This window comes from Zootoca vivipara, chromosome 10 (genome assembly GCF_965207765.1).
Source record: "Zootoca vivipara chromosome 10, rZooViv2.hap1.1, whole genome shotgun sequence".
Taxonomy (NCBI): Eukaryota; Metazoa; Chordata; class Lepidosauria; order Squamata; family Lacertidae; genus Zootoca; species Zootoca vivipara.
In genome coordinates this window covers 52,630,982-52,658,793 of record NC_142593.1, presented here as the reverse complement: position 1 = coordinate 52,658,793, position 27,812 = coordinate 52,630,982, and the positions used below count along the sequence as shown (strand labels likewise).

The 27,812-nt window shown below is 44.6% G+C and overlaps 1 protein-coding gene across 8 annotated transcripts in view; it reads right to left on the bottom strand.

Moving 5' to 3' along the window:
• The window catches only part of MYO5B (myosin VB), a 269,223-nt gene that overhangs the window by 67,791 nt on the left and 173,620 nt on the right, over positions 1-27,812 (bottom strand). For all 8 annotated transcript variants that reach the window (XM_060280366.2, XM_088653127.1, XM_088653128.1 and 5 more), the window contains exons 14-19: positions 25,020-25,103; positions 19,011-19,163; positions 16,480-16,577; positions 13,450-13,536; positions 2,911-3,025; positions 135-346 (exon numbers count right to left, since the gene is read on the bottom strand). In XM_060280366.2, the coding sequence (XP_060136349.2) occupies positions 135-346; positions 2,911-3,025; positions 13,450-13,536; positions 16,480-16,577; positions 19,011-19,163; positions 25,020-25,103 (749 nt within the window). The remainder of the gene's footprint in view (positions 1-134; positions 347-2,910; positions 3,026-13,449; positions 13,537-16,479; positions 16,578-19,010; positions 19,164-25,019; positions 25,104-27,812) is intronic.

Here is a 27,812-nt window from a genome sequence, read left to right as displayed (position 1 = left end):
ATATGGCAGCTTTGCAAGTTCACATGCACTGGGTTGCAACATATAAAGTTCCTAGACTTCAAAGTTATCAGCATCAGTAACCAATTGTGTTTCTCTTACACTGGCCTCATGAGAACATGTGTTTTATTGCTTACCTGCGTGCCAGGTGTCCTCTGGTATACCTCTGGATTTCAAGGGCTGCCTTTTTCATCTTCCGATATTTTGCTTTCTGCAGCCAGCCACGCACCGTCTTCTGTATCATGATGGTAGCGGCACGGAACTTATCCGCCCGTAGTTTCTCCAGGTACGCCACCTGGCCCGCCCGGAAAAAGATCTTGGTCCGCCCAAACTGGAACTTGTCAGGATCCTTTTCAAAAGCATAAAGGGAAACTGGGTTAAGGGAAACAGCCGTTTAGTTTTCCCCCATCAGCGCGCAAGACGGCCTATATCACATTTTGCAACTAGCTGAAATTAGGCGTAGGTTTCACATCTGTGCAGATGGCAGGTATCCCAAAATGAGACAACTGACCCGTTTCCTCTCAAGCAGGTCAGAGTGTGGGGAACAAACGAGCATGAGAAAAGCTAGGGGCACATTTGCACACCAAACATATACCCAGTTCTCTCTCTTTTGGGTTGCACATGAAGTTTCAAAAATTATATGATGTGTGACTTCCAGCTTATTTACTGCTTCCTTGGGTGCTGGTGGTACAACTAATTTCGGAATTAGAAACATCTGGAGGGGTTTCAGGTCAGCTGCAGGTCCTTAACTGACATTGCCAGTTAAAAAGAACCTCAAATAGCAAAGGACCCAAAGGAGCCTTTTGTCTGAGACCTTGGATAGCAGCTGCCAGTCAATGCAGAACAGGAGAACACAGGAAGCTGCCTTATAATGAGTCACACCATTGGTCCATCTAGCTCAGGCATCCCCAAACTGTGGCCCTCCAGATGTTTTGGCCTACAACTCCCATGATCCCTAGCTAACAGGACCAGTGGTCAGGGATGATGGGGATTGTAGTCCAAAACATCTGGAGGGCCAAAGTTTTGGGGGTGCCTGATCTAGCTCTACATTGACTGGCAGCAGCTCTCCAGACTTTTAGACAAGAGTTTCTCTCTCCCCTACTTGGGATATGCCAGGGATTGAACCTGAGACCACCTGCATGCAAAGCAGAAGCTCTACACCTGAGCTACAGCCGTTCCTGGGCTTTGACACCCTTTTATCAACATTCATACGCTCAGATTCAGGATTACATAAGCAACAGAGAGCGATGGAGCCTTGTGACATTGCAAGTCAGAATCCAACAAACGAAAGGAGCTGTCGCTGAGAGTTACTTCATACATTACTACTGTATTTAGTTTTGCTAGGAGCCTTTATGGAGGGTCAATTTAACCAGACCCCATTGGAAGAAATGGCATGGCAGCCTTTTGATGAATTCCCAGGAAACTCTCTTGCGATGTTTTATTGTGCACATTATAATGGTGTGACGAAGGATTTGATCCATCCCCCTGTAAAGTCTTTACCTGGAAGACTCAAAGGTGTTGTGCAAGGAATATGCATGGCTGGAAAGGGCAAATATATCACTAGAAGGGTGGCCCTGTTTAAAAGTCTGGTAATCAAGATAAGAGCTCAGGTGATCTCAGAGTAAGTTTGGGGCAGATGTCAAATTTTCCATATTTTGTTATGCTTATTGTTATTTATTAAGGTATTTTTGTACTGCCCTTTGCTGCAATAGTCTCAGGGTGCTGTGCAACAACATAAATACAACAAAGCACCACACAGAAATGCAAGCACTAAGCCCACTTTCATGTAAAATGCCTGTATCATCAGCATCATTCTTACGTAATTTACTTGCCACACCTCTCCACCTTTGTATGTTACTTAGGGTCTGTGACTCCAATTGTATCTTATAAGAAGTCTATGACCACATAAATAAATGTGATACAGCCATTACTATTTAATGCTGAGATGCAATCCCAAACATCTTTATATGTGCATATGAATACATTTCTGTGTGCAACACTTACATGTTTATGAGCATGTGCATCATACAGGGACATGTGCTTGGGAAGTAGGATTGAACATGTCTAGAGAGAGGAACTTGGAAAAGGGACAATGTACACCCTTTAATAAAAACAATTAGGATTTTCTTGGGTTGTGCATACAGCCTATGCTATTTTTCTTAATGTCTTCTCTGTCTGGATGTGGCAATCCGATGCAATAAGCCAAATTTAGGAGTTAACTACATATTGGGAGCATCATGCTCAGAGTCCAGAAGTTGGAAGTCATGCTGCTGTACATTCCTGAGTGTTGAAGAAGAACCTCTGGAGAACTGTGGCAGCTGCCGATGGAGTGATTATTTTCCCATCTCTGAGCAATAACACAAGAATGGGAAAAGATTTGAAAACTTTCTGCTGCAGGCAAAGTCACTGCGGTCTCCTGAACCCTAATCTACAATGCAGCTCTACTATCATGGCTTCCCCAAAGAATCTGGGTTGGAGTTCCCAGGTGTGTTGCTGAGAACTCTCTGTTAGACAGACCTAAGCCCTCTCCTTGCAGCCAAACTGCAATTCCCAGCATTCACCCGCAAGATGGAAGAGCAGTCAAAGCAGCTGAAGACATGATGCTCAATTTGGCTCTAATAAAGTGAGATTGAAAGGAGGCCCTGGAATGGGCAAAAGACTGCTAAAGTAATCTTAAGAATCTGGCTGTACAAAAAAAGATCCTTTTTAGACTGAGGGCAAAACAACAAGCCCCATGGCCATGTCTCATTTACTTCATTGAATCCTTCTGACAGAGTTTTATTCTGCTAGAATTTCCAAGGTCCCCCAGGTCAGGGCAACACCTGGCCAACTGGGCAGTGGAGGAGGAAGCGAACTTCAGAGCACAAGTACCAAGGCAACATGGGATGTGGAAAGACTCTTAACCCTGCTCACCTTAATTAAGCTTTCCAGCAGCATCTTGCAAATTACTTTCCTGTCCTCCTTTTTTGAGGTGTCCTTCTTTTTCATAAGAATTCGATACCTATTGAAGAAGTCATGGTAGGTCCACCTGAGAAGGAAGCAGAAGAGGCTTTATAATAGCTTGTTTAACCTGAAAGCTGCGAGGAAAAGCTAGGTGGAAGTCCTTACAGTGTATAGGAAGCCATACTCGTGCCTTCAAATATTCGCAAGAAGCAGAAATGGTGCAGCTGTCCAAAAGCAGAAGGCTTTGTGAATACAGAAGGAACCTAAGAATACATTTCTGCCAACAACAGAGGCACACAAAAGATCTAGGCAAAACTCCCAAGTTCCAAGCAGACCAGAGTCTAGGGTTGTTCACATAAGAAAAACAACTAGTACTGGGGGATGAAAAGCCAGTATTGCACACTCATTCTCCATCGCTCTTCCATTAGTGCCAGATTCTTCCAGGCTCTGCCTACAGCCTGTTAAGATTACACCCTGGCTTCAAACCCATCAGATTGTGTTAAGTTCTATCCTGGCTCAATACACTCACCTGTCAAATTTCATGCTTGGTCCCAGCCTCTGGGCCTGCTCGGTATTTTTTGAGATCAAAAGTCAGCACTTCTAACCCAAGCCTCAGCCCTGCTATTTACCGAAACTAAGGCTCTTTGTTTTCATGATGAAATGGAGCTGCGGTGCTCTTTCTTGCTAGTGCATGCAGAGTCAGGGGCACAGTGAACTGACAATTTATTCAGCCATTAAATGCAAAATGCAAACAATTGGTGTGGAACGCACTGGACTTAATTCTTCGACTACTGTCCAAGCTCCCACACACGTAAATCAGGACAACCCAGCTTCCTGATCATCTCCCTGTTGAGAGAGGAGAACATAGGCCTTTTCCAACCAACACTTCTGCAAAAGGATCTGCAGCCTTTGTGAAACCTTTGGCTACCAATTAAACCTTTGGGTAGAGATTTGGAGGGAGCACTGAGCTACGAGCACACCGTGGCGAAGCTCTAATTCAAAGAGGCAGAGCACTATATCTCGCCGCTCGGAAGAGGCATTTCCTGCCATCAGTATTTAGATTTAGAGCCCACAGAACGGATTCTGAAATTGGCTCACTGTCTGCCAAGTTTCAGCCCATTGCAAATTAAAAGTACTGAGTTATGGACCCCTCAAAACGAGCCTTTTAAATAGAATTGCTAGGAGAGTCTGGGGCTGCCAACTGCTGCCATAATTAAATGCATGCGAGTGTCAAAAAAGAAAAGGGAAGGGAAGAGTGAACCGCAAAATTCTGAAGGACTGTTGAAATGCAAGTAACTGCAAAAAGCAAGAGCCTGCCTCCAATAACCTTCAAGAATTGAAGGTGGGCTTCAGGCGCAATGACTCTCAATTTCTTTCCTGCAGTGTTTGCCTGCTTCCGCAGAGGTCCTTGCAGAACAATGGCTCACAAAAACCCCTTTTCAGGTTGGAACCAGAATGGTCCTCTCCATCTCAATGTTTAGGGTCCTGATTGGGTAGAAGAGTGTCTGTCTGCCCCAGTATGTCCAACTGCAGCAGTTTTACTGGGTAGTCCACAAGTAGGCAATCTGGTGCTCTCCTGATGTTGCTGGACTCCCTGACTTTTGTCCATGCTATCTGGGGCTGGTAGGAATTGGGAGTCCAACAGCATTTGGAAGGCATGACTAGTCCATTTTCCAAGCTAAGTCACAGAGCTCTGTGAGCAGACTTGCACCAACCCCCACTATGTCTGCTGTATTTTTTTTTAAAAAAAACAATCTATGCATTGTAAGCCAGTTCACATATTTTTGGTCACGCTGAGGTGTGACGGAATGTTGGGAACCGGCTCTTACAGGTATAAAGCTCAAGAATATTAGTGTGGCAGTTGGCACAGAACACATCAAACTGCTTACAATGTCCAAGGCTCTTGCAATGTCCAAGCCTAACCCCCCCCCCCAATATAAAGATAAATAAAGATTGGTAATCTATGGAGCCTGTTTTCCTAGAAGGGACTACAAGGCAGCTTAAGGCGCATTATGAAAAAATCAGTCTGCAGAGAGGGGTGCCTGTGGAAAACATTTCAATTATGTATGTGCAATGTCTGTAAAAGTTTAGCAGCTGTGATTTTTATACCAAACTGGTACAAGGCTGCAGCATCCGACAGACAGCTCAGATGAATGAAAGAGACATGAGTGAGAAGTTTGGAACATTCATGTGACAATCCCCAACCACTCCTGGCTAGATGAGGCTATATATATTGGATGAGGTGAGCTTGGAATCAGTAAAGGCAGGCGAGCCATCACAGATATTTGTGATAATATGTTTAAAGGTAAAGGTAAAGGGACCCCTGACCATTAGGTCCAGTCGTGACCGACTCTGGGGTTGCGCGCTCATCTCGCATTATTGGCCGAGGGAGCCGGCGTATAGCTTCCAGGTCATGTGGCCAGCGTGACAAAGCCGCTTCTGGCAAACCAGAGCAGCACATGGAAACGCCGTTTACCTTCCCGCTGTAACGGTTCCTATTTATCTACTTGCATTTTGACGTGCTTTCGAACTGCTAGGTTGGCAGGAGCTGGGACCGAGCAACGGGAGCTCACCCCGTCACAGGGATTCGAACCGCCAACCTTCTGATCAGCAAGCCCTCTGATCAGTGGTTTAACCACAGCGCCACCTGGGTCCCTTGATAATATGTTTAGAGAAAGGCTAAGGGGAAAAAAACTATTTTATAGGTTATAAAAGGCTGAGGTTTATCATCAGCACCAGCTATTTGCACAGTCAACTAGTGCACATAAAAAAAAGTGTTGGAAATACCCGGGGGGAGGGGGAAGAGGCTTTTATGCATTTCTGTGGCACAGAGGCCAAAAGCTGTCCAAACTCTCGATGGCATGGCATTCCAAATTTTGCACCGAGAAAAGCTGAATTCTGCAACCTGCGTAATTTTGCAAATGTGCAGAATTTCTCACGATTTATTCTGCCAATTTTTTTTACTACTTTACATCGCCAGCTGAGCAAAATGGGCAAGCGAGTATGGCAAGGAGCCATATATATGCCAAATATATAATTCAGCTACTTCTAGGGTTCCTGAGTTTTCAAGCACTCAATGTACACAGCCCTGGAAAGATGCAAGAGGCAAGCATCGATAAACAGTAAATTTGCGAAGCAATTCCCAACTTGTTTCAGCCGTCTTCATCAGGGGAATTTATTTGGCCATTAGCTAGACACAAAGCTGCAGATCTTCTACCTAGAATAGACCCAGAGGCACTAGAGCTACGTGCCTAGCTAACAAAGGTATCAAACTCTCCCACCCCCTGCTGAAGCCAAACTATGTCGGCAATTGGTTACTAAATTATAGCTTCGCATAATGGGCCTGGTTTATTGCCTCTTTCTCGTGATTGGTTCTGTCTTTGAGTCACATGTTGTTGTCCAAATTACTACTCGAAGTGTCTGTCTCTATTCTAGTCCTCTTCCCCATTCAGTCACACATATGTGCACTGATAAGCGCAGGCCACGGCTGCTCCTGTACTGGGGGAAATGATGGCGTTAACTGGCCCAGTCAAAGGAATGGGGCCACAGCTCAGTCATAGGGCATAAGCATTGCATGCAGAAGGTCGGTCCCAGAAGCCTTCACACGGCCTCTTGCCTTTCAGACACTTGCAGGCTCCTTGGGAGGGACTGATGCTCAGTGGCAGGAGACCTGCTTTGCATGTAGAAGGACCCAGGTTCAATCCTTGGCCATCTGCTGCTAGAAGGATTGGATAGCAGTAGATGGGGAAAGACCACTATTTGAGGCCTTGGAGAGTCGCTGCCAGTCAGACAAAAAGTCTGACCAGGTATGAATCATGTTCCTATTGCAGCTGGTGCAGAATGATGGGAGGAGATGCTCGGCAGCATGTGTGACGCCTCTGCTAAATCATCTGCACGAGCTGCATTGTTTTATCCTGTGAATACAGCCCTGAGATTCTGTGTCCTGTGAATACAGCCCTGAGATTTCTATAGGGAAAAATTTAAATAACAACAAAGTTTGAATTCTGTGGAATGCAAGATAAGAATAAAAGAAGCAATAAAAAAACACACACACACAAAACACCCAGCAACTAGCACAGTACACTACAACTGCTAAAACAGGCATAAAAATCATTCTGTGGTCCACAAAGATGACCAGCAATTTTCAAGCGGTCTGTGCAAAAAAATAAGTTTGGGAACCACTGGAATGGAGTATCCAAGTAAAGGGCAAAGCTGGTCAGAACCCTAAACAGGAGCATTCTATACTGCAACATTTTGTTGCAGGTTCCACTTGCCATACACATAGTATATCCCTGGAGACAGATGAACAGGAAGATCATTACTTTGACACTGGGCTTATGAGCTTCCCAGATTGTGTCTGGTTCTTCAGAACTAGGAACACTGGTCTGGTCTAGGAAGGATAACTCTCCTGTTCTTATGACTGACCCTTCTGCAACAGCTGGGCATTGACTCACTGATCTTAAAGCGAAAGTGTTCGCACACAAGGAAGCTTGTGAGTGACAGTTGAGGAGCTCAACTATTCAAGTTCATGTTTTCTATAGATTACCTTTCAAGTGTAGCCAGCACTTCTAGAACAAAGATAAATTGATTCAAAATGGTTTTCAAGAAGTAAGAGACAGTGTTCCTTGCTTTAAACAAAAAAGGCTGTGATCGATACACTGTCCGTTTCTTAGGGATGGTGCATTCATCATGGTACAATCTAAAAACGAACATACCCCTCTGCTCCTGAGCAGCGCTGCAAAGTGAATCATGCATTTTCAGCCTCTATGACATATATGCAGAAATCTAGTATTTCATGACACAAAAACCCCCACAATTAAGCATATCCAATTTTGCCAAATACAGTGTTTATAGTTTTGAAGGTTCCTGCTCTGTCAATGCTCTCTGCAATCAGGAATGATTAAAAAATTGCTCTCTCAATTACACAAAGGGAACATCTCAATTACACAAAGGGAACACTGGTATACTGAGCACAAGAAACATTGCAGCAGCTTTGTCAAGGGATTGCAAAGGTGATCCCGAACTCTCAATATTTCAGTGAGGAACAACTGAAATGGTAATTTCTCCTTCGCCAATGCCGTGCAGACACATTGAAACCAGCCATGTTGAAGTACATGGTACCCTATACACAAAAACATGTACAGGCAGCTTCAGGTGGCTCAGCCACCTGCCCAGGAGGGACTTAAAAGTATCCTGGTTGTCTGTTAGACCCTCGTCTTATGCCGTGACCTTAAGGTGCCCAGAAATGCAGAGGAGTATTTTTCTGCACTGGTTTCAAATCCAGAAGGGACCAGAATCTTACAGGATTTTTTTTTATTGGCCATCTGTCACTATGCACTAATTCTTAATCAATAGCCAGGTGAACTCAGAAATACATAAACACACACATTTGCAATTAGGGAGAGGTGATTCTGTCAACATTGACTTCTTTCAGCTTCTCATTTTTCTAATCTACAGTGCTTTGACATTTATTTATTTTTTTAAAAAAATTAAAATTCCCCGCGAAGATTCACCAGCCTTTTACTGCAAATTTCTCCTACCGTACATATATTTGCATGCAATTTTCAGTAATTTGCATGTTTTTGCAACTCTATTTCCGCCAGGTGTAATGCTTTTTTAAATATTAGTTTCAGTAACGTATGCATTTATATGCACAATCTGCCCTGTTGTTGTATGCATTCTTGTATGGCTGGAGAATTCTTCTATGGCTGCAAAATTCAGAGAAGTGCAAAGCTTGGAGAAGGGCCGTGCTTCAGAAAGTGCTGCTAAACCCAAACCACAGGGGCTTGTGATCCACTTGTATGTGGGGAGGTTTCTGTGACAGCAGAGCCTTAAAACAGGCAACCCTTCTTCACCAATGGATGTAATCATAGTGAAGAAAGTGAATATGGAAGGGGAGAGACCAACATATGAAGAATTTTTAAGACAATCAGAAAAAGGCTGGAAAGTAAAACCGTATGAAGAGGTTAAAGTATACCTGACGAGCTGGCTGCAATATCATCAAATCAATGATATATTTGTAAAAGACAAAAAAACTGGTTTTGAGGAGAGAAGGTCCAAATTCCAAATAGAGTTGCTAGGGGGCAGAATAAAACTGTTGTCCAAAATGTACAATTTGCTGTTAGAATGGTATACTAAAGATGAATTGACGAAAGAGGTAATGATAAAATGGGCTAAGGATTTTGGGCATAATATTGAATACGATGCGTGGTTGAAACTATGGAACCAAACAATAAAATTCACAGCATGTACTGCTTTGAAAGAGAATGTTTGGAAGATGATGTATAGATGGCATTTAACCCCGGTGAAATTAGCAAAAATGTATAGAATGAGTAATAGAATGTGCTGGAAATGCAATGAAAAGGAAGGGGACTTTTATCATATGTGGTGGAAATGTGAAAAGGTTAAAGGCTATTGGGAAATGATATATAATGAACTGAAAAAGATTCTTAAGTATACCTTTCCCAAGAGACCGGAAGCCTTTTTGTTAGGAATGATAGGTCAAGAGATAACCAAGGAGGATAATACCTTATTTTTGTATGCGATAACCGTGGCAAGGACATTATTGGCCCAAAAATGGAAGACCCAGGACTTACCGACAATCGGAGACTGGCAGACAAAGATGATTGAATATGCAGAATTAGCGAGACTGACTAGCAGGATTCGAAACCAGAGGGAGACAAGGTTTCTAAGGGATTGGAGTAAATTTGTGGATTATATGGAAAAGAATTGTAGAGGTTTAAAGACACTTGCAGGCTTGAAATAAATCCTACGAATTGACTTTAAAGACTAGATATAAAGGAACTGCGAGATAAGAGCGGATTAGAAAACCTATTGAGGGGAGGGAGGGAAGTCAAACTCAGCGGAGTATTTTGTAATGAGTAATGAGAATTGTTAAAAGAGTGATGTATGTATTTTGAATGTTTGTTTGTTTGTTTGTTTGTTTTGTATATTGTTTTAAATGTGTTTAATTGGAAAATTTAATAAATAGTTATAAAAAAAAAACAGGCAACCCTTCACCTGCAGCCTGAAATTGTGCATTCCAGGAAAAAGCTGTCGCCACTAGGATCTGCAGATGGTATAAACTGGCCCAGTGTCACCAAGACTCGCTTCAATGTAAATCAGCACAGAACTTGCCCGTATAGGAAGACTGCCCTGGCGATTAAACAGAATCTTACATTGCCAGAGGCCCATCAAGTCTTCTGATCTTTAGACAGGCTGCCATAAATATTATATGCATGTCTTTCGTGGCTTTTGGGAGGGCTTAGTAATAGAAAGGCTGTAAAAAAAACGAATAAAACCCCAAATAACAGGAGGAAAGTAAAATTCTCTATTAAAGCTCCACTGAACTTTACCGTGATTGTTTATTTGTGTGGACTACGTACGATTAACAGCCTTCCAGTTTGCTAGCTCAGCAGTAATGCCTGGAATTCCTTATGAATTGCAGATTAAACGAGGCTGGTCTAGGCAGATGAAGAAGAAACCTCGCAGCAACACACCTTCCTGCTTTTTTATCTCCCTTTTTATCTCAGGCTGCTAACTGCTATGTGGCGTCATGGTCGGCACTCGGCTAAGGACAGAGCTGGAGGCTAAGTGGATGGGGACTGTTTTAACAGCATCCCTATTGAGCAAACCAGCAGAGACAGCAGTGAGACATGTGAGCATAAGAACTGCCTGCTGGATCAGGCCAGTGGCCCATTCAGTCCAGCATCCTGCCCTCACAGTGACTAGGCAAATGTCTATGGGGAACCCGAAAGCAGGAACTGAGTGCAATAGCACTCTCCCCACCTGTGACTTGCGGAATCTGGCCATTAAGAGGCATGTAATGGAGGTGGAACAGGTGGCGAGAGATGCAGCCCCGATGGGCAAAGTATTGTGGGGGTAGGTGCAGCTCAGAGCCTTGAAAGACTGAAAGAGAGGAAGTTGTCAAGTCTCGCCATCTTTCTACATCCTTCCTTGGGGGACACAGGGTAGAGGTCATGCAGCCCTACTGTAAGTGCTTATTTCATTTTGTTATGAACCTTTGGGGGTTCTCTGCACGCACAAGGAGGTTCACAATCATACCTGCCAAGTTGCTGTCAGAGAAATAAGGGACCGGGCCGGAAGTAGCGCTGCCGCCATTTTGGAACTGGGTGGAGCATGCTCAGAAGTGACTTTTGATGCTGCTTTGCCCAGTTCCAAAATGGCCGCCGCGCCAGAATAAACCGGGAAAAAACAAAAATATCCGTTTTTTCAGTTAGGAACAGCTGGAAAAACGGGGATTTCCCGGGGTAAACGGGAGACTTGGCAGCTATGTTCACAATGTAGTAAAATAAATGGGATGCATACAATAATCTAAAAACAAAACAAAACAAAAAAACCCCGATAAGGGCAGCAGCATTAGCAACCATGTGCAAACAAGGGCTGGTTAAAATGAGTAATTTCCAGAGAAGTACACATGCTAAGTCTCTCCTGCAGCAAGAACAATCAAGAGAGTCTTGTGGAACTTCAAAGACTGACACATTTATTAAGGCACAAAGCTCTCATGGACTCAAGCCCGCGTTGTCAGATATATGAAGTGAAATCTAAGTTGGCAGTTATAGAAAGGAGAAAACTGTAAGGTGAATGGCAATGAGATGTGGACATTATAGCCAGTATTAATTAGAGCTTAATGTTAAGTAGACACACCTTTAGCCTTTCACTGTAGAAGAATGGGAATAATTGCTGAGATTAGTGTATTAACACCTGTAATGGGGCAGGGAACTGCTTGCAAAGAAATAAGATTACTATATAAAATTCCTGCAGACAGAGCTCTAGATAATTTTTCTAACAATGATCGCTGTTGTTGTTGTTGTTGTTGTTGTTGTTGTTGTTGTTGTTGTTGTTGTCATATTTAGTACCCACCCTTCACCAGAAGGGCAGGTTACAGCAATATAAAATATAAAATATGGCATTTAAAACAGTTTAAAACAAATTCACAAGCAGAATGGGTCCTAAAATATATATACATCTAAACTGTCAAAGGGCCAGAATAAAGATGAAGAAGATGGCCGAAAATCAGGGGCGGAGCAAGCGGGGGGCGGTATGCACCGGCCACTGCCCTGGAGGGGGTGTCGCTCGGGGCCACGCCCACGCCCCGCAATTGGCATCTCCAAAGCCGTGCGTCTCGCTCCAGCTGGAGGCGTGCAGCTTTGGAGGCACGGGGGGGCCCATAGCCCGCCACGTAACGGCGCGTGCATCGTTACATAACATGCACACATCATTATGTAGCGACGCCGCGCCCACCCGGGTGCATGGCAATTTGCCGCCCCGGGTGTCGTGGCGCCTCGCTACGCCCCTGCCAAAAATAAATGGGTTTCAAAAACCAGTTTAAAAGTTTGCACAATTGAACTATCCCCTGAAAGTCCAGATATTGTTATAAACTCACTACAGTGGCTGTGGCAGAGGTGCTCTTTTCAAGAGTAAGGAGGAAAAGGAGCCCTCACTACCCCAGAATGTCAACCCATGAAACGTCCCTAGGAAGAGCGTATAATGAGATACATTGAGATGAGGGAAGTTTGGCCAAACTGTATGCCTCTCTGGGGACCCATAGAGAACACTCTGCATTCACCCCTTCTTGTTGCTAATGCACATTTACATTCTGGGGGGAGAGTGGCATGAGGACTCGCCATTACAGTAGCCTTAAGATTATAATCCCATTGCTGCAGATGATAAAACTGATAGTTATGCTGATAGTAAACACGAAAACTGCTCAGCGGTGAAGCCAGATGCACTCCCCCCACCCCCAAAAGATGACTTGCCCTTGTCACTGTTCCCTATTGATTTATACTTGGGATGTGCAAAATTTCACCGAGCCCTAAAAATGTTTCTTTTGTAACTCCAAGCTCCCCCAAAAGTGGTGCAAATTCCAAACACAAACCTGCCTCTACCCTTGCTTTCTCTGTAAGCCAATCATTGCATACTGCATTAGCACAAGGCCGTTCGGGGCAATGGCTTAAAGATGATGACGCTAAACATGCTATGTGGCAGAACACCAGATGACTGGCCAATCTTTAATTCACTTACAGACTTGTCACTTGAAATTTTATGGAGCGTGGATTGTTAAAAGAGGCCACCTCTATGCTGTAGCCGGGGAAAAATAGTTACTGCTGGGATTTCTCCTTGAAATTATTGTTGCCCCTCCAAGGGCGTTGAGGAAGATGGGTGCTGCTTTGTTTTTTAATATAAAGAATCAGTGCTGAAATGGGCTTATAGTCCTTCCACACAAATATTCACTCTTGGTTACTCCTATCCCCAAGAACAATTCCGGGGCCAGGAGATGGGGTAGGGGGCAGTCATATTGCTGTTGCCACTGTTAAACAACTAGAAGACAGAAGAGCCTTTCTGATCTTATTCAAACCAACCAGTAGTTCCCTGGCTATCTTCTACCTACCCCCGGATTCTATTCTGTTTTCGTGTTTGTTAATTTCCACACACACACACACACACTAAAAACAACACAGCGGAAGACAAGTTTCAGAGATATGGTACCTGGATGGGTAACCAGCTGCGCTGATGCGGATGGTCTCCAAGACGCCACAGGCTCTCAACTGCTGGACTGCTCTTTTTGGATCAAAGCTGCAAAGAAACAAATTTATAGCACCTATGAATGTAGCAATGCAATACGTCTAAAAACTTTAACAGCAGTTTTTTTTCAGGCAGCGCAACTGTTAACAATGCCAAGCGGCGTAGTATCTCTGAGTCAATTTTATAAGTGCTTTCTTGATGGACTGAGTACAGAAATTTGCCCAACCAGAGAAGGTTTCATGCAGATAAGGCTGTGGGCTTCTCCTTTTAAACAGGGGTTGGGTTGCCACCTGGCAGGGATGCTTCAGTCGAGATTCCTGCATTGCAGGGGGTTGGACTAGAGGACCCTCAGGGTCCCTCCCAAATCTACCATTCTACAACTTCCCTAGGAATACTTCAACATTCAGTGCAATTTAAACTGTAACCAAAAGTGGGGTGGAAATAAAGAAATTCAGAGCATTGCAAGAAAAGAATCACTATGAGGATCTTGCAAACCATTTCTGGAGTTGGAAACACTATTTCTGTTGTCATACTGAAATACCAAGCTAAAGCATTCTTAATCACATTCTGCAAGGGGGCAGGGAGCTTCTGATGTGGGCTGACAGCCCTCTCAATCTGGCCTTTAGGGCTCTCCCCAAACTATACTCCCTCTCCCCAGGCAATTTCCCTAATTGGCCCATGCATTTTTTGGGGGGTCGGGGGCACAGAAGTGAAGGGAAAATGCTTTTGACTAGCTGTGATGTGTCCTTGAACTGTAACAATGCTTATCGCATGCCAGGTTGAAGGATGGAGAGATGTGGTAATAGGTGGTGATATAGCATCCTCTGGCTTTGGTGTACTGTACCTGGAATGTCCCCTGGTGTACATCTGCTGCCCCACCAATTTTTGCTTCTGGCCCCCACCATCCTCTAGCATAAGGAGAACATGGTCTATGAGGGAACCTTGCCCTCTGGTTGAAAAAAACAAAAACAGTTTCCTGCCCCTGACACTAAGCAGAGGTCACCTTCATTTTCCCAGCATCAAGGAGGTCACTGCTTTCAACCTGAAATCAATTCTGAATTCTGGATCCTACTTGTGGAAGGCCTTTTCATCCCCCTTTAATGAATAACTGATCTGAAGGCAGCCCTGTATCGGGAAGTTTTTTAATGTTTGATGTTTTATTTTTATGTGTGTTGGAAGCTACCCAAAGTGGCTGGGTGAAGTATAAATATAAATATATAGCCTCTTAAAGGTAAAGGGTAAAGGGGCCCCTGACCATCAGGTCCAGTCGTGTCCGACTCTGGGTTTGCGGCGCTCATCTCGCTCTATAGGCCGAGGAGCCGGCGTTTGTCTGCAGACAGTTTTTCCGGGTCATGTGGCCAGCATGACAAAGCTTCTTCTGGCGAACCAGAGCAGCGCACAGAAACGCTGTTTACCTTCCCGCCGGAACGGTCCCTATTTATCTACTTGCACTTTGATGTGCTTTCGAACTGCTAGGTGGGCAGGAGCTGGGACCGAGCAACGGGAACTCACCCCGTTGCAGGGATTCGAACCGCCGACCTTCTGATCAGCAAGCCCTAGACTCTGTGGTTTAACCCAGAGTGCCACCTGGGTCCCCCCCTATATATATATATTGGCAAGTTCACAATTTGCCAGAACTGGAAGTAGAAACTCCAGGTTTGCTGGCCAGTTCCTTTTCTGTGCCACAAAATCTTCAGCAATTGCTATCAACATTTAATATTTGTAAATCCAGAATCAATGCGCAGTTTTGAGCAGCCCTTGATGCACTGTAATAGCAGAAGAAATACGCTGCCTCCTGGTGTTCACCGCATTATAAAATCCATCAAAGCTGTCAATCCCGCAGCTAGTGATCCATTATTTTATCATGAAGTCAAATGCACAAGCGCAGACATTCAGCACATTATACCAGTGAGCAGCTCAGCAGTATGTGTGCTCATGTGTGTGTGCCATTTTAATAATAATAAATAACAGTAGCAATTTTGCTTTGACTGAGCACCTTTCATCATGCAAACTCCCAAAGCAATTCTTTATGCTATAACAAAGAGACCTCTTTGAAATGCTGTTGCCACGATCAAACTCTTGCCACTTTGGGACAGAGTACCGCAGTTATTCAACAACACATTTAGCAAGAAGCGGTGAGTATCGCAAATTTCACAGGAGTAGCTATAGCAAAAGTTAAGCGAGTGAATGAATTTCAGTAGGGGCAAATGTAAGATTCTGCACTTAGGCAGGAAGAACCAGATGCACAAATATAAGATGAGGTGCATGTGAAAAGGATCTAGGGATCTTAGTCGGCCACAAGCTTAACATGCGTCAATAGTGTGGTGCAACAGCAAGAAAAGCTAAAGCTATTCTAGGCTGCATCAACAGAAGCATAGTGTCCAGATCAAGGGAAGTAATAGTACCACTCTATTCTGCCTTGGTCAGAGCACACCTGGAATACTATGTCCAGTTCTGGGTGCCACAATACATAGGGTATTCTTTAGGGGAACGGCTCAATGGTAGAGTCTCTGTTCTGAATACAGAAAGTTCTGGGTTCAAACCCCAGCATCTCCGGGTGGGGCTGGGAACACCCCCTATCTGAAACGCTGGAGAGCTGCCGCCAGTCAGTGCAGACAATACTGGGCTAGGTGAACTCAGCGTAAGGCAGCTGTCACCCCTATGGAATGACACATTTCTAAAGGTTCATTGCAGTGAATGCTCAGCATCGGGCAGGATTACCCCATATACAATTAGAAAAGAGGGCCTTCTCAGTAGTGGCACCCACCTTGTGGAACGCCCTCCCATGAGATGTCAAGGAGAAGAGTAACTATATAACCTTTAGAAGACATCTGAAGGGAAGCTTTTTAAGATTTAATGCTTTTATATATGTTGGAAGCTGCCCAGAGTGGCTGGGGCACAAACAACAACGACGACAGTCAAACATCAACTATCTCATGGTCTGCTTGACTTCAGCCTATTGATGCTCTTGTCTTGTGAAGGAGCAGTACTTACCTGAAAGGAAGCTTCTCATCATTAGGCTTGATGCAGCGTACATAATGGGGAGTAGTGGCATTCAGGGTCTCCATAAGCAAATGTAAGGAGTTACGGAACTGGAAGAAACAATTAAAAAGACAACCCATTCCTGAAATTAGATGACGCAATGCGGGTTGTAACATCACTTTATTTTTCTACACCTGATTACGCTTAGTGAGCGACTGCTAAATCTGTGAGATGACTCAGCCCTAAAGCGTAGCATCTCTACCTGTGAAGCCTTGCCCACTTTTCTTGACACTGCAGTCAAGGGAGGAACATGCACATGGAAACACGTCTAAAGGGGGCAGGTGAATAGTTTGCCCCATCCTGGTCACTGCCTCGTGGCTACAGCACGTGGGAATGACGCAGTGTCACGGACACAAATTGCTTGCTTCACAACTCCTCAAATGCAATCCTTTTTCAGCGGAGACTGTTCAGGGATTTAGGGGTGTGTGTGTGTGTGTGTGTGTGTGTGTGTGTGTGTGTGTGTGTGAGAGAGAGAGAGAGAGAGAGAGAGAGAGAGAGAGAGAGAGAGAGAGAGAGAGAGAGAGAATATATTGGCCTTTTAACATCACAAAACAGCAAGGGAGGAATGGACCCAAAGGACATCAGATTCTATCCTCCTGCCTCTAGGCAGGATCCTGCCCAAATGGCTCTGGATATTTTAATAGGAAAACAGTGCATACGGCATTTTAAATAAATACAATAGGGTGCAACATCATGCTAAAGCGTTCATTCTGTCAAGACAAAATTAAAAAATTCCTTCAGTAGCACCTTAAAGACCAACTAAGTTTATACCAGTTATCTGAAGAAGTGTGCATGCACACGAAAGCTCATACCAAAATAAAAACTTAGTTGGTCTTTAAGGTGCTACTGAAGGAATTTTTTTATTTTGCTTCAACTCAGACCAACATGGCTACCTACCTGTAACATTCTGTCAAGAGTAAGCATTTCTGTTTGCCAGACAGAACCATCTCTCCCTGGAGAGGGAGCAGGGGGAAAGAGAGGGCAGAAAGTCCCAGGGTGCTAACAGGACAAAGTGCAATGGCTTCTGCTAGCACAACAACATGTTTGGATCTGGCCCAAATATTGTAAACCCCACCTGGCAAGGATACCACACGCAAGATTGGAAGACAGAATCGGGGGCTCACTGAACCACAAACGGCTGTTAAGTTAAATACAGCAAGGACTGATAGCTATTCTGGCCTAAGAGAAGCCTTCTTCTGGAACTTAAATTGAATTAGTTAATATTTATTACACGTATGAACCGCTTCCAATGAAGCATCTGGAAGCAAAATATCATGGTCAGCATATGGAAGAAATCTGACCCTTAGAATGGTCACTGGGGTAGTTTTGTGCCCTAATAAAATCTCCTGCCCCCAGATCTAAGCAGAATGCAAAATAAATGCCAAACCACCCCAAATACTAAGGCGGTGGCAGGTGGAGGGGAATACCTGAAATCAATTTATTTATTTTAGTATATTTGGGGGGAAATTGTGTATATTTGAAAATGTGGGCAGCATTAAGATAAATTCAACAGTGTAAATAAGTTTTGATGGATGTAATAATGGAATACTCAATGGTTTAGTTTACATAAAATATGCAGGGATTTATGTTATGGAAAATGAACCATGGAAAGAATAGAAGGGAAGTCACTGATATTTTAAGGTTGTTTAAATAAATATTCAAAAATGTAAAACAGAAAATTTAATAAAAATTATTTGGGGGGGGGGAGGAGTACCTAAAATTGGCAGCAGAACTTAAGGTAAATAAATGCACCCAAGCAGTAGTGTTCAGTGTTGGTTATTCACTTAGTCTTACGTTTTTGGTGTGACAAAGAGTACGAATAAAAGGTAAAAAGGTAAAGGACCCCTGGACACATAGCTGTCAACTTTCAGATTTGAAAATAAGGGAGCAGCAGCAGCCTCACCTGTCCCGGGGACAGTCTACGGTATATCTAACAATCCGGGATAGCAGCGGGAAACGGCGCTGGAATAAGGGAATTTCCAGCAAAAAAGGGGAAGGCTGACAGCTGTGGCTTGGAATAAGGGAGTTTCCCGCAAAAAAAGGGGAGGGTTGACAGCTATGCCTGGACAGTTAAGTCCAGTCAAAGGCGACTATGGGGATGCAGCGCTCATCTCGCTTTCAGGCCGAGGAAACCAGTGTTTGTCCACAGACAGTTTTCTGGGTCATGTGGCCAGCATGACTAAACCGCTACAGGCACACGGAGAACTGTGACGAGTGCCAGAGCGCACGGAAACGCCATTTACCTTACTGCCTATTTTTCTACTTGCACTGGCATGCTTTCGAACTGCTAGGTTGGCAGGAGCTGGGACAGAGCAATGAGAGCTCACCCCATCGCAGATATTCGAACCGTCGACCTTCTGATCAGCAAGCCCAAGAGGCTCAGTGGTTTAAACCACAGCGCCACCCGTGTCCCTACAAAGAGTACGAATGCTGCAATGGGAACGCAAAACTTCCACTGAGTGTGTGTGAGAACGATTTCCTACCTGATGCCCGACTGTTTTCTTGTGCTCTTTATTGGCTGCTTTCACAGGTGGACGGGCAGAGCGGATACTGATTTTCGAGGAAGCTCCTTTTCCAGTCGCAGCAGCTGGCGCGGAGTCTTTCCCATCATGAAACAAGTCGGCTACCATCGGGTACTGCAGAGAAGGAAAAAAGGCTTGGACTGTTTAGTGCTCTTGCTACGGCGGTCAGGAAAAGAGGCTTGGGTCCTCCTGGTCAGCAAAGGCACGCTCAGAGCCCTCGCTGAAAGGCAAGGTTTTAAACAGTGCTGTGCTAAATGCTGCCAGGTGAGAATTGCCATATCAAATGCAATTAAATAGTTTTCTGTATCTCTTAGAGCCAAAGGAGACCTGATGTTAAGCAGGTTGCTTTTTTTTTTTAAAAAAAAATTGTTGCTAGCTGGTGTGATGATGCAATTCCTTTGAGACCACAGTATATAAGGGGGGGGGGCACGCACGAACATTTTAGGAATGCAAGAAGCTGCCTCATACCAAGCCAGACCACCTGTCTGTCTAGCTCAGTATTGTCCACACCTGTGGTTCTCAAATATTTCCCCCCTCCACAGGCCCCTGGAAAATAGCTGAGGGTTTTTTGGCAGACGACTTAATGATTTTTCCGCCAGCTTTAATTGCTCTGTGCTAGGTGCTGCATGATTTTTAACAGTATTTTTTACACACATTGCTGCAGACCAATTGATGGGAACCCCCCAATCTACACAGTTTCAGGCAGAAGTCTTTTCCTCAGCCCTACATAGAGATGCCAAGGATTCAACCCAAGACCTTCCGCATGCAGATGCTCCGCCATGCTGAGGTTTAGAAAACCACGGCAACGATTTACTGAGGGAATTAGATCACAGAATCAAAAAGTCAGAAGGGAACATGAAGATCATCTAGTCCAACTCCCTGCAACACAGGAGGAGGACTGCCTGCTGAGGCCTGCCCTTGCCTCTTTCCACCTGGCCTGACAAGCTCTAAACAACCACAACTATGTGTGTTGTTTTAAATGAGACCATCTTGGCTGTGAGCCCTGGAAGACCTGCGCCCTGCCTTTTCCCATCTGGCCTGGGAGAGTGGAGTGCGGACTGACTCCAGCTACAAAAGCTGAGGCTGTTGAACAGATTCTTGGGCTGGAGTATTGTTTACGGGGGATTGAGAGAGCCATTGCTGTTATTGATATTATTGTTGTATCTTTAGTTTTAGATCTCATGGTTTACGTGGAAATATTTTCCATTTGGTTGTGTACTTTTTGATGTGTTTTCTTTATTGTTTATGACTTCTGTTATGTTTGTAATGATGTAACGTTGTAAACTGCCTTGAGCATAGCTTCAACTATGGAAAGGCGGCATACAAATAAAATGATGATGATGATGAGCTTTGGACCTATGTGGGGCTCGAACCCATGGCCCTCAAGAGTCTTGTGCTCTAGCAACTGAGTTTGAGCAGGTTTAGCCTGGAAAAGAGGACAGTGAGAAGAGATATGAGAGCTATTTTTAAGTATCTAAAGGGCATGGAAGATGTTACTCCAACTTTGTTTTCTCCTGCTCTGGAGGGTAGGACTCGAACCAATGGCTTCAAGTGGCAAGAAAGGAGATTCCGACTAAACATCGGGAAGAACGTTTTGACAATAGAATGGATTCCCTCAGGAGATTCCTTGGAGATTTTTTATAAGCAGAGGTCCCTTTTAAGCAGAGGTTGAATCACACCTGTCTGGGAATCTTTAGTTGAGATTCCTAAATTGCAGGGGGTTAGATTAGATGACTGTGAATATCTCTTCCAACTCTACAATTCCAAGATTCTATGATGTATTTTGTTCTCTCTCTTTCAGGTATGCGCAATTATAAGAGATAGTTTTGAGATAAAGTTACTGAAGGGTTCTGGCCGTCATAGAAACACTTGAAAAACTTTCACGGGATAAACACATTGAAGATAATTTAGAAGAACTTACTTTCAGCAAGCCCAGCCCAGACCCCCCCCCCAAAAAAAATTCTCTACCTCACAGCACTTCTGTCACAAAAGAAACTACCATTAGCCCCACTTCAAAACACCGACCCAAGATGCATGTCAGAACTACAAGGAACTTCAAAAGCAGAATCTCCTTTGCACTGCCTTTATTAAGAGGGAACTGTAATTTTCTGTCAGTTCCTCTTGGAGATTAATTAGCCTTAACCTTGTTTGCATATCTGCCAAAATCCCACTGAGGGAAGGATCTGTTTGCATGGCATTATCGTCATCTGGCCTGACGCAGGACTCGGTGTTTGTTTTATGCTTGCTGGGCTTTATTTTAATCACAGCCGCCCACAGAATCCTTTTGTCTGCCTATCTCCTGCCTCCAGCAAGCTTCTCTTGGGCTAACACCTTCAGATAATAAGATGGGGAGGACTAGCGATAGCACATGGTCACTATCTCTCAGCCTAACCTACCTGACAGGGCTGTTGTGAGGGAGCCCTGAGTTCTAGCTTTTCACCTCGTGCCAGAGTAACAGAGCAAATAGTTAAAACAGCACATGGTTAAGAATAGAAAAGCCCACAGTTCAAACTATGGAATTTGCTACTACCACAAGATGTACTATGAATTGATGGAGGACGTCTGTCAGTGGTGACTGGTAACGATGGCTATATTACTGGCAACATCAGAGGCAGTATACTGGGGAATAACATTGGGAGGTGATAATTGTGGATTTCCTAGGAGCATGTGGGTTTCCTAGGAGCATGTGATTGGCCACTGTGTTATCAGAAAGCTGGACTAGGTGGAGCTTCCTGTTATCTGAGGGATAGCTGAGTCAGTAGAGCATGAGACTCTTAATCTCGGGATGGTCGGTTCGAACCCCATGTTTGGCGAAAAGATTCCTGCATTGCAGGGGGTTGGGCTAGATGACCCTGGTGGTCCCTTCCAACTCTACAATTTTGTGAATCTACGATTCTATGTTCTTAAAGAATTCATGCTGCTATTCAGGGACTCTTCTGACATTTCAGTTCCTTCTCCCCTTTGGAGCAATACATGCAGGGCAGCAGCCAGATAACTGTGGAAGTGACACACAGCTTTCCCATAACGGACAACTAGGCGTGAATTTGAGACCAGCAAAACAACAACAACAACGCCAATGATTGTCCCCCAGGAACATCGCAAGGTGCACATCTCCTACATGAACATGAACACTTTTGACATGAAAGAGATGTTCGCGCTCAAGCACTCCAAGGCCCCTTGTATTATTTCAAAACAAGAGCAATAGAACGTGGTGCCAGAAAGCAGCTCTCGGCCGCAACACAAAACAGCTTCTCTTTACCCTTAACTTACTCCCTGTTGTGGCATGCCTGGCTATTTCCAAGGGTGTGGGGGGAGGGAAGAGCGTTTCAGAGATGTTTTACTGCAGAGATGGAACCTTTGAAACTCTGAATTCCACCCAGTGTATTTAGGATAGCAGCTTTCCTTTTTCTTTTTTTTAAGTCCTTTCCTCTTCTTGCAATAGAGCAAGCATTTCTCCTGTACTGACTTGCTTCTTGAAAGAAGCAAACAACCGGTCCCTTATCTGCAAGAAAGGCCCCTTTATCTGCAAAAATGCTTCCTCTCCTCCCTTCATTCCACCTGTACTAATACACCTACAGAAGCAGGATCTGGACACGTTGCCATTGTTTTGTGTGTGGGAGAAAGGTGTTCACCACAGCTCATAGTAACAGTAATTAATCTGTCCAGCCAGAAGCTGCAAGACCGAAGAAAGGTTTTTGTTTAACTCCGCACCGCTAACCGGAATAGAATCTTTGTTCACAATATCGCACCAACACTTTGGTGTTTCTCCTTGAGCTCTTTTTATCTGCTTGCTGCTTCTCCCTGCTCCTCTGGCTCAGAGCACCTGAATCCTAACAATGAAGTGAAATTAACCTGCCATTTAAACTGTTATCTGCTCCACGGCAGTCTGCCTTGTGTCCCAATCTCTTTGGAGGAAGCTCTTCGCTGCCCCTGCTGCCGCCTCCTGCCCTCCCTCCCAGTCTGGCTGATTTTCCAGGAGTTTGGGTTGGACTTTCGCCCTTGAATTTCTCTGGAGAGAACAGCCACTGAAAACAGATGGAAGGGGAGCACATACCTCTAGGGGATAAGCATTAGACTCATGTACCCCTTTGGGGGAAATTTTTTTTTTGCAAAAGAGGGAACATGCAAAGGCTTACTACACATTGCTTGTGGCTCACTAGGGCGTTTGGTGGCAATCTTGTTTTGAACTGCTGAATTTTGCAGTTTTTGCACATGTGTGTAGACACGCACATGCACACAAATGTTTAATTCTAACTGTAGCCATAGGGGTTTAAGCAGTATGGTTTTTTTTAAAAAATATACAGTGTATACAGAACATGGATAGATATCTTTTTAAAATGAGAGCAAGAACATCAAGCGATACTGCAAACTCACACCCTTCATTGAGCTTGTATACATATGTAAGAGGCTCATTTATAATTATATTTTGGGACGGATTCCTGTTCTTATGTAGCTGCATTGCTTTATACTTTCCCACGATCATATTATAAAGCAGTTGCGTTCTGCATTATAAATGAAGCCCTGCTAGTGGTTGTATCTTTCTGTTTTCCAACGCATTTCTTACCAGTAAAAAAATTCAAGTGTGGCACGAACAAATTTTCATTCTGAAAGCGTGGCCTAGAGAAAAAAGTTTGAGGACCACTGGCCAGCAGCAAGGGCTTGATGGAGTCGCGAAGTCAGTGTTGCTTCTAGAGCCCTGTGGCATTGGTCCTGTGCCAGTTTGTCTCCATTCCATCCTTCTGAAATGCCCCCTTACTGGGGTTTCCACTGGTTACCACCACTGGGAAAGCTACTGGTGGTTTCTTCCAGTGTGGTGTAGTGGTTAAGAGCGGTAGACTCGTAATCTGGGGAACCGGGTTCGCGTCTCCGCTCCTCCACATGCAGCTGCTGGGTGACCTTGGGCTAGTCACACTTCTCTGAAGTCTCTCAGCCCCACCCACCTCACAGAGTGTTTGTTGTGGGCGAGGAAGGGAAAGGAGATTGTTAGCCACTTTGAGACTCCTTCGGGTAGTGATAAAGCGGGATATCAAATCCAAACTCTTCTTCTTCTTTCTTCCACCTGCCATCTGAGGAGGTGCATCACAGTGCTCCTTCAGCGTGTTGCCCCGTGATGGCCAAGGTCAATCGAATCAGACAGGGCTGGTTGGAGGGACACCCAGCACGATGGACTGAGAATTTGAATTGTTTTGCCCCCTTTTATACGAGGATCACCCCGCATAAAGTATCAACAACTGAAGGCTAAACACAGAAGGATCTAGCTGTAGCAAGGGACCCACACCTCAGGAGGCAGAGTACCAACCAGAATGTTAATGTATATTACTTGGCTGCCTTAGGCCCAGGGATCAGCTAATATCTGGTCACCGTGAGCTCTTCAAGAGCCCTCTACCCCCATGAGGACTCTTGCAGATTGTAGTATGCCAATGATAAAGGTAAAGGTAAAGGGACCCCTGACCATTAGGTCCAGTCGTGACCGACTCTGGGGTTGCGCGCTCATCTCGCATTATTGGCCGAGGGAGCCGGCGTATAGCTTCCAGGTCATGTGGCCAGCATGACAAAGCCGCTTCTGGCAAACCAGAGCAGCACATGGAAACGCCGTTTACCTTCCCGCTGTAGCGGTTCCTATTTATCTACTTGCATTTTGACGTGCTTTCGAACTGCTAGGTTGGCAGGAGCTGGGACCGAGCAATGGGAGCTCACCCCGTCACAGGGATTCGAACCGCCGACCTTCTGATCAGCAAGCCCTAGGCTCAGTGGTTTAACCACAGTGCCACCTGGGTCCCATATGCCAATGATACTTTGCACTATTTTAATGAAACCAAGATGGACACTTCTTCTCCACAATTCCATCTTAATGATTCGCTTAAGATTGGGAAGGATGGGAAGCAAGAAGAGGAGGCTAAGCAGGAACCGTGAGTAATGCTGGAACGTCAGTTTTAAGTTTATTCCACCCCCTGGTATCTCAGAGTTTACCTTGCTGGCCTTCAGTATATTGATCTGTTCTTCATGTACAGTGTCTCTGTTTTTCTCCAGAAATCCATCACACTGGTACTCCACCTAGGAGATAGGGAAACAGAGCAGGGTGCAGAAGAGTTAAGACTCTGAATGTAGATTATCCCAACAAAATAACCACCCAGACGTTTTTTTCAAACACAGAGATGAGCCACAAAGGTTCCAAAAACATGGTTTTTGATGGCATCATGAATCTGGATTTATACCCATGATGGAATCCTTAAGTGACCGGTTTGTGACTTCCCAAATTCAATCTGAGCTGACCCACACACATACACACACAAAACACTGCCAGACATCTTCTTCCTTGCCTTTCTGCTTCCAGTATCTCAGTGATTCTGAATACCAGAAACTTATAAATGTCATGATTTTGACATGAATCTATGGAATACACGAACTAGAGCTATATAGAGCAGATGTTTCCTGAATATAAGCCAACTGTGCTCTTGAGACTTTTAAAGCCTCTGAAGTTCTTATGGCATAAACTTCCAAAGAAAATCATTCTCCAGATAATAGCTTAGTATAAGGCAGAAGGCTGGACAAAAAGTTACCTAGTGAAATTTACAGTGGGGTGGTTGTTGTTGTTGTGGCAAATAATTCTAGCTCTTTCCCATCTATCCTCAAAGCTTACGGCAGAAAGCACATTTCAGTCTGAACCAACAAATAAGGAAAGTATAAAAATCTCTCTCAGGTCGGCATCAAGGAAACCAGGATCAGACCCCTGAGGAAATCAGTCGTTAACAGAGAGCTAATTATAAGGATAATCAACAACATTTAGAGACCTCCCTGGAAATTGCTTTCCATTTCCTTTTCAAAACACATGCAAACCGTACATGTTAATTGAGGCCCATAAAATATGCTTATTTGCTCTGAGCTTAGTCTCCAAGCTTTTAAGAAGCAGATCTTAAAGATTGAGAAATAGATCTTTAAAACTCGCAGGCTAATTTAGATCCAAACATGCAACAGCAGTAGATCCATTTACTTAAATCTGTGTGTGCCTCAATGGTCCAATGAAAATTGGCAGTGGAGCTCTACATTTTTCGACCAAAACGGACAGACAATTATAGAAGTTGGAGCCTCTCTGCACTTAACACTGACTTTCCCACTGTGCTTGTTGCTCACATGCAATTCTGCTCTAATTGGTCTCACTTCCAGAACCAAAGCTAGACTGAGGAATGAAGCACGAGGGGGATGGGTAGAGTGTAGGAGATCAGCCCCAACCAATGTGCCTCTTTTGCTCAGATTCCCCCAGCTGGAACTAAACAGGTATCCTTCCATGTGCTGTCTGAGAGCCATGGAAAAGAAGGCTCAGAGAGACCTAAAGAAGGCCAGGTGGACTGTCCTTCAAAGAAGGACAATCAACTTTAACAAAGAGCTTTTAAACCCATCTGATAACAGAAGCTCCGGACTTACTTTTCTCTGATTTGTATCCATTGCTCTAACCAATCAATACATAATTATGGCACTGCATCTAGGCCGCCAGGTACCCATCACAGCAGACCAGAGTGATGGGCCTTACTCAGTGAACACCTAGGCCATTGCTTCTCTCATCCATCAAACTGCTGTCCCATTTAACTGAACATGACTTGGCACTAGTTCTCTCCACCCATCCTCGCAGCTGGTTCTTTGAGAGTTCTTTGAGAGTCTGCTATTATTATACCTTGAAATGCACACAGGAGAATCAAGAGGGAGATGGCAAGGTACATTAGGCTGAGATGGTGAGCCCCCTCCAAGCATACTGAGGCAGCTTCAAGGTTGACTGGAGAGTTAGACATGGGTCTCCCTGGCAGGGTTGCCAACTGTTTTTGGGCCCTGTTCCTGTAATTTAACCGCCTGGCATGACTTAAGAGTCATTTCTAAGAAGTGAGGTACTTGAATCTGCTGTTAAAAACTGCCCTACCTATTTCCTGGTCTGTTTGTTTATTAAACTTATACCCCACCTTCCTCCCTGAAGGGTGCCCAGGGCAGCTACCAGCATAAAATCTGGTAAGACTACACCCAAAGGTAGTAATTAAAAAGGACAGCTTTAAAATCCACAGTGCCTGCCTGTTCCAGAATGAAACAATGAAATTATCAGTAAAACAAAGTTGAAAAACAACAATCTATAACCTTCAAATGTTATTAAAATCAACAATAAAACTAGGCTGAAATTCATGTCTACATTCTGTTTGAATGGATAGGCTTATCTAAGCAAAAACCTTTTTAGGAGGTACAGCATGGGGGTCACTTAACTGGCCCATAGAGGCCCGCCACCCGATCAGGGACCCCTGCCACCCGATTGGCCGGCTCCCGTGCGCCGCACTAAACCTGCGGGGAGTGGGGACCGCCTTCCGCGATGCTGGGCAGCCTCCCATTGGCTGCAGGAAGCTCCTGCAGCCAATGGGAAGCCGTGCATGCCTCCTCCACGCATGTGCATGGTGCCGAAATTGCGCTCTGGCCCATGGAGCGATCTCCGCGGGAGTTAAGCGGCCCGCGGCAGGTAAACCTTGCCAGCCCCTGCATAGTGGCTCTCACCATGATGGAACTGAATGAAGGAGCTGGAGCTAGAGCTCCCATCCTACCCCAAATGCAGGCTTTCAACTCATTCCTGCATTTCAGGTGGTTGGGCCAGGATGACCCGTGGGGTTCTTTCCAACTCTACAACTCTATGATTCTAGACTAGCCTGAGCATTTGAAGATCAAGAGGGAAGTAAACCCATTCTCAGTGGCTGCCACAAACCACACTCAGCCCATCGCCACACAGAACGCAGCCTA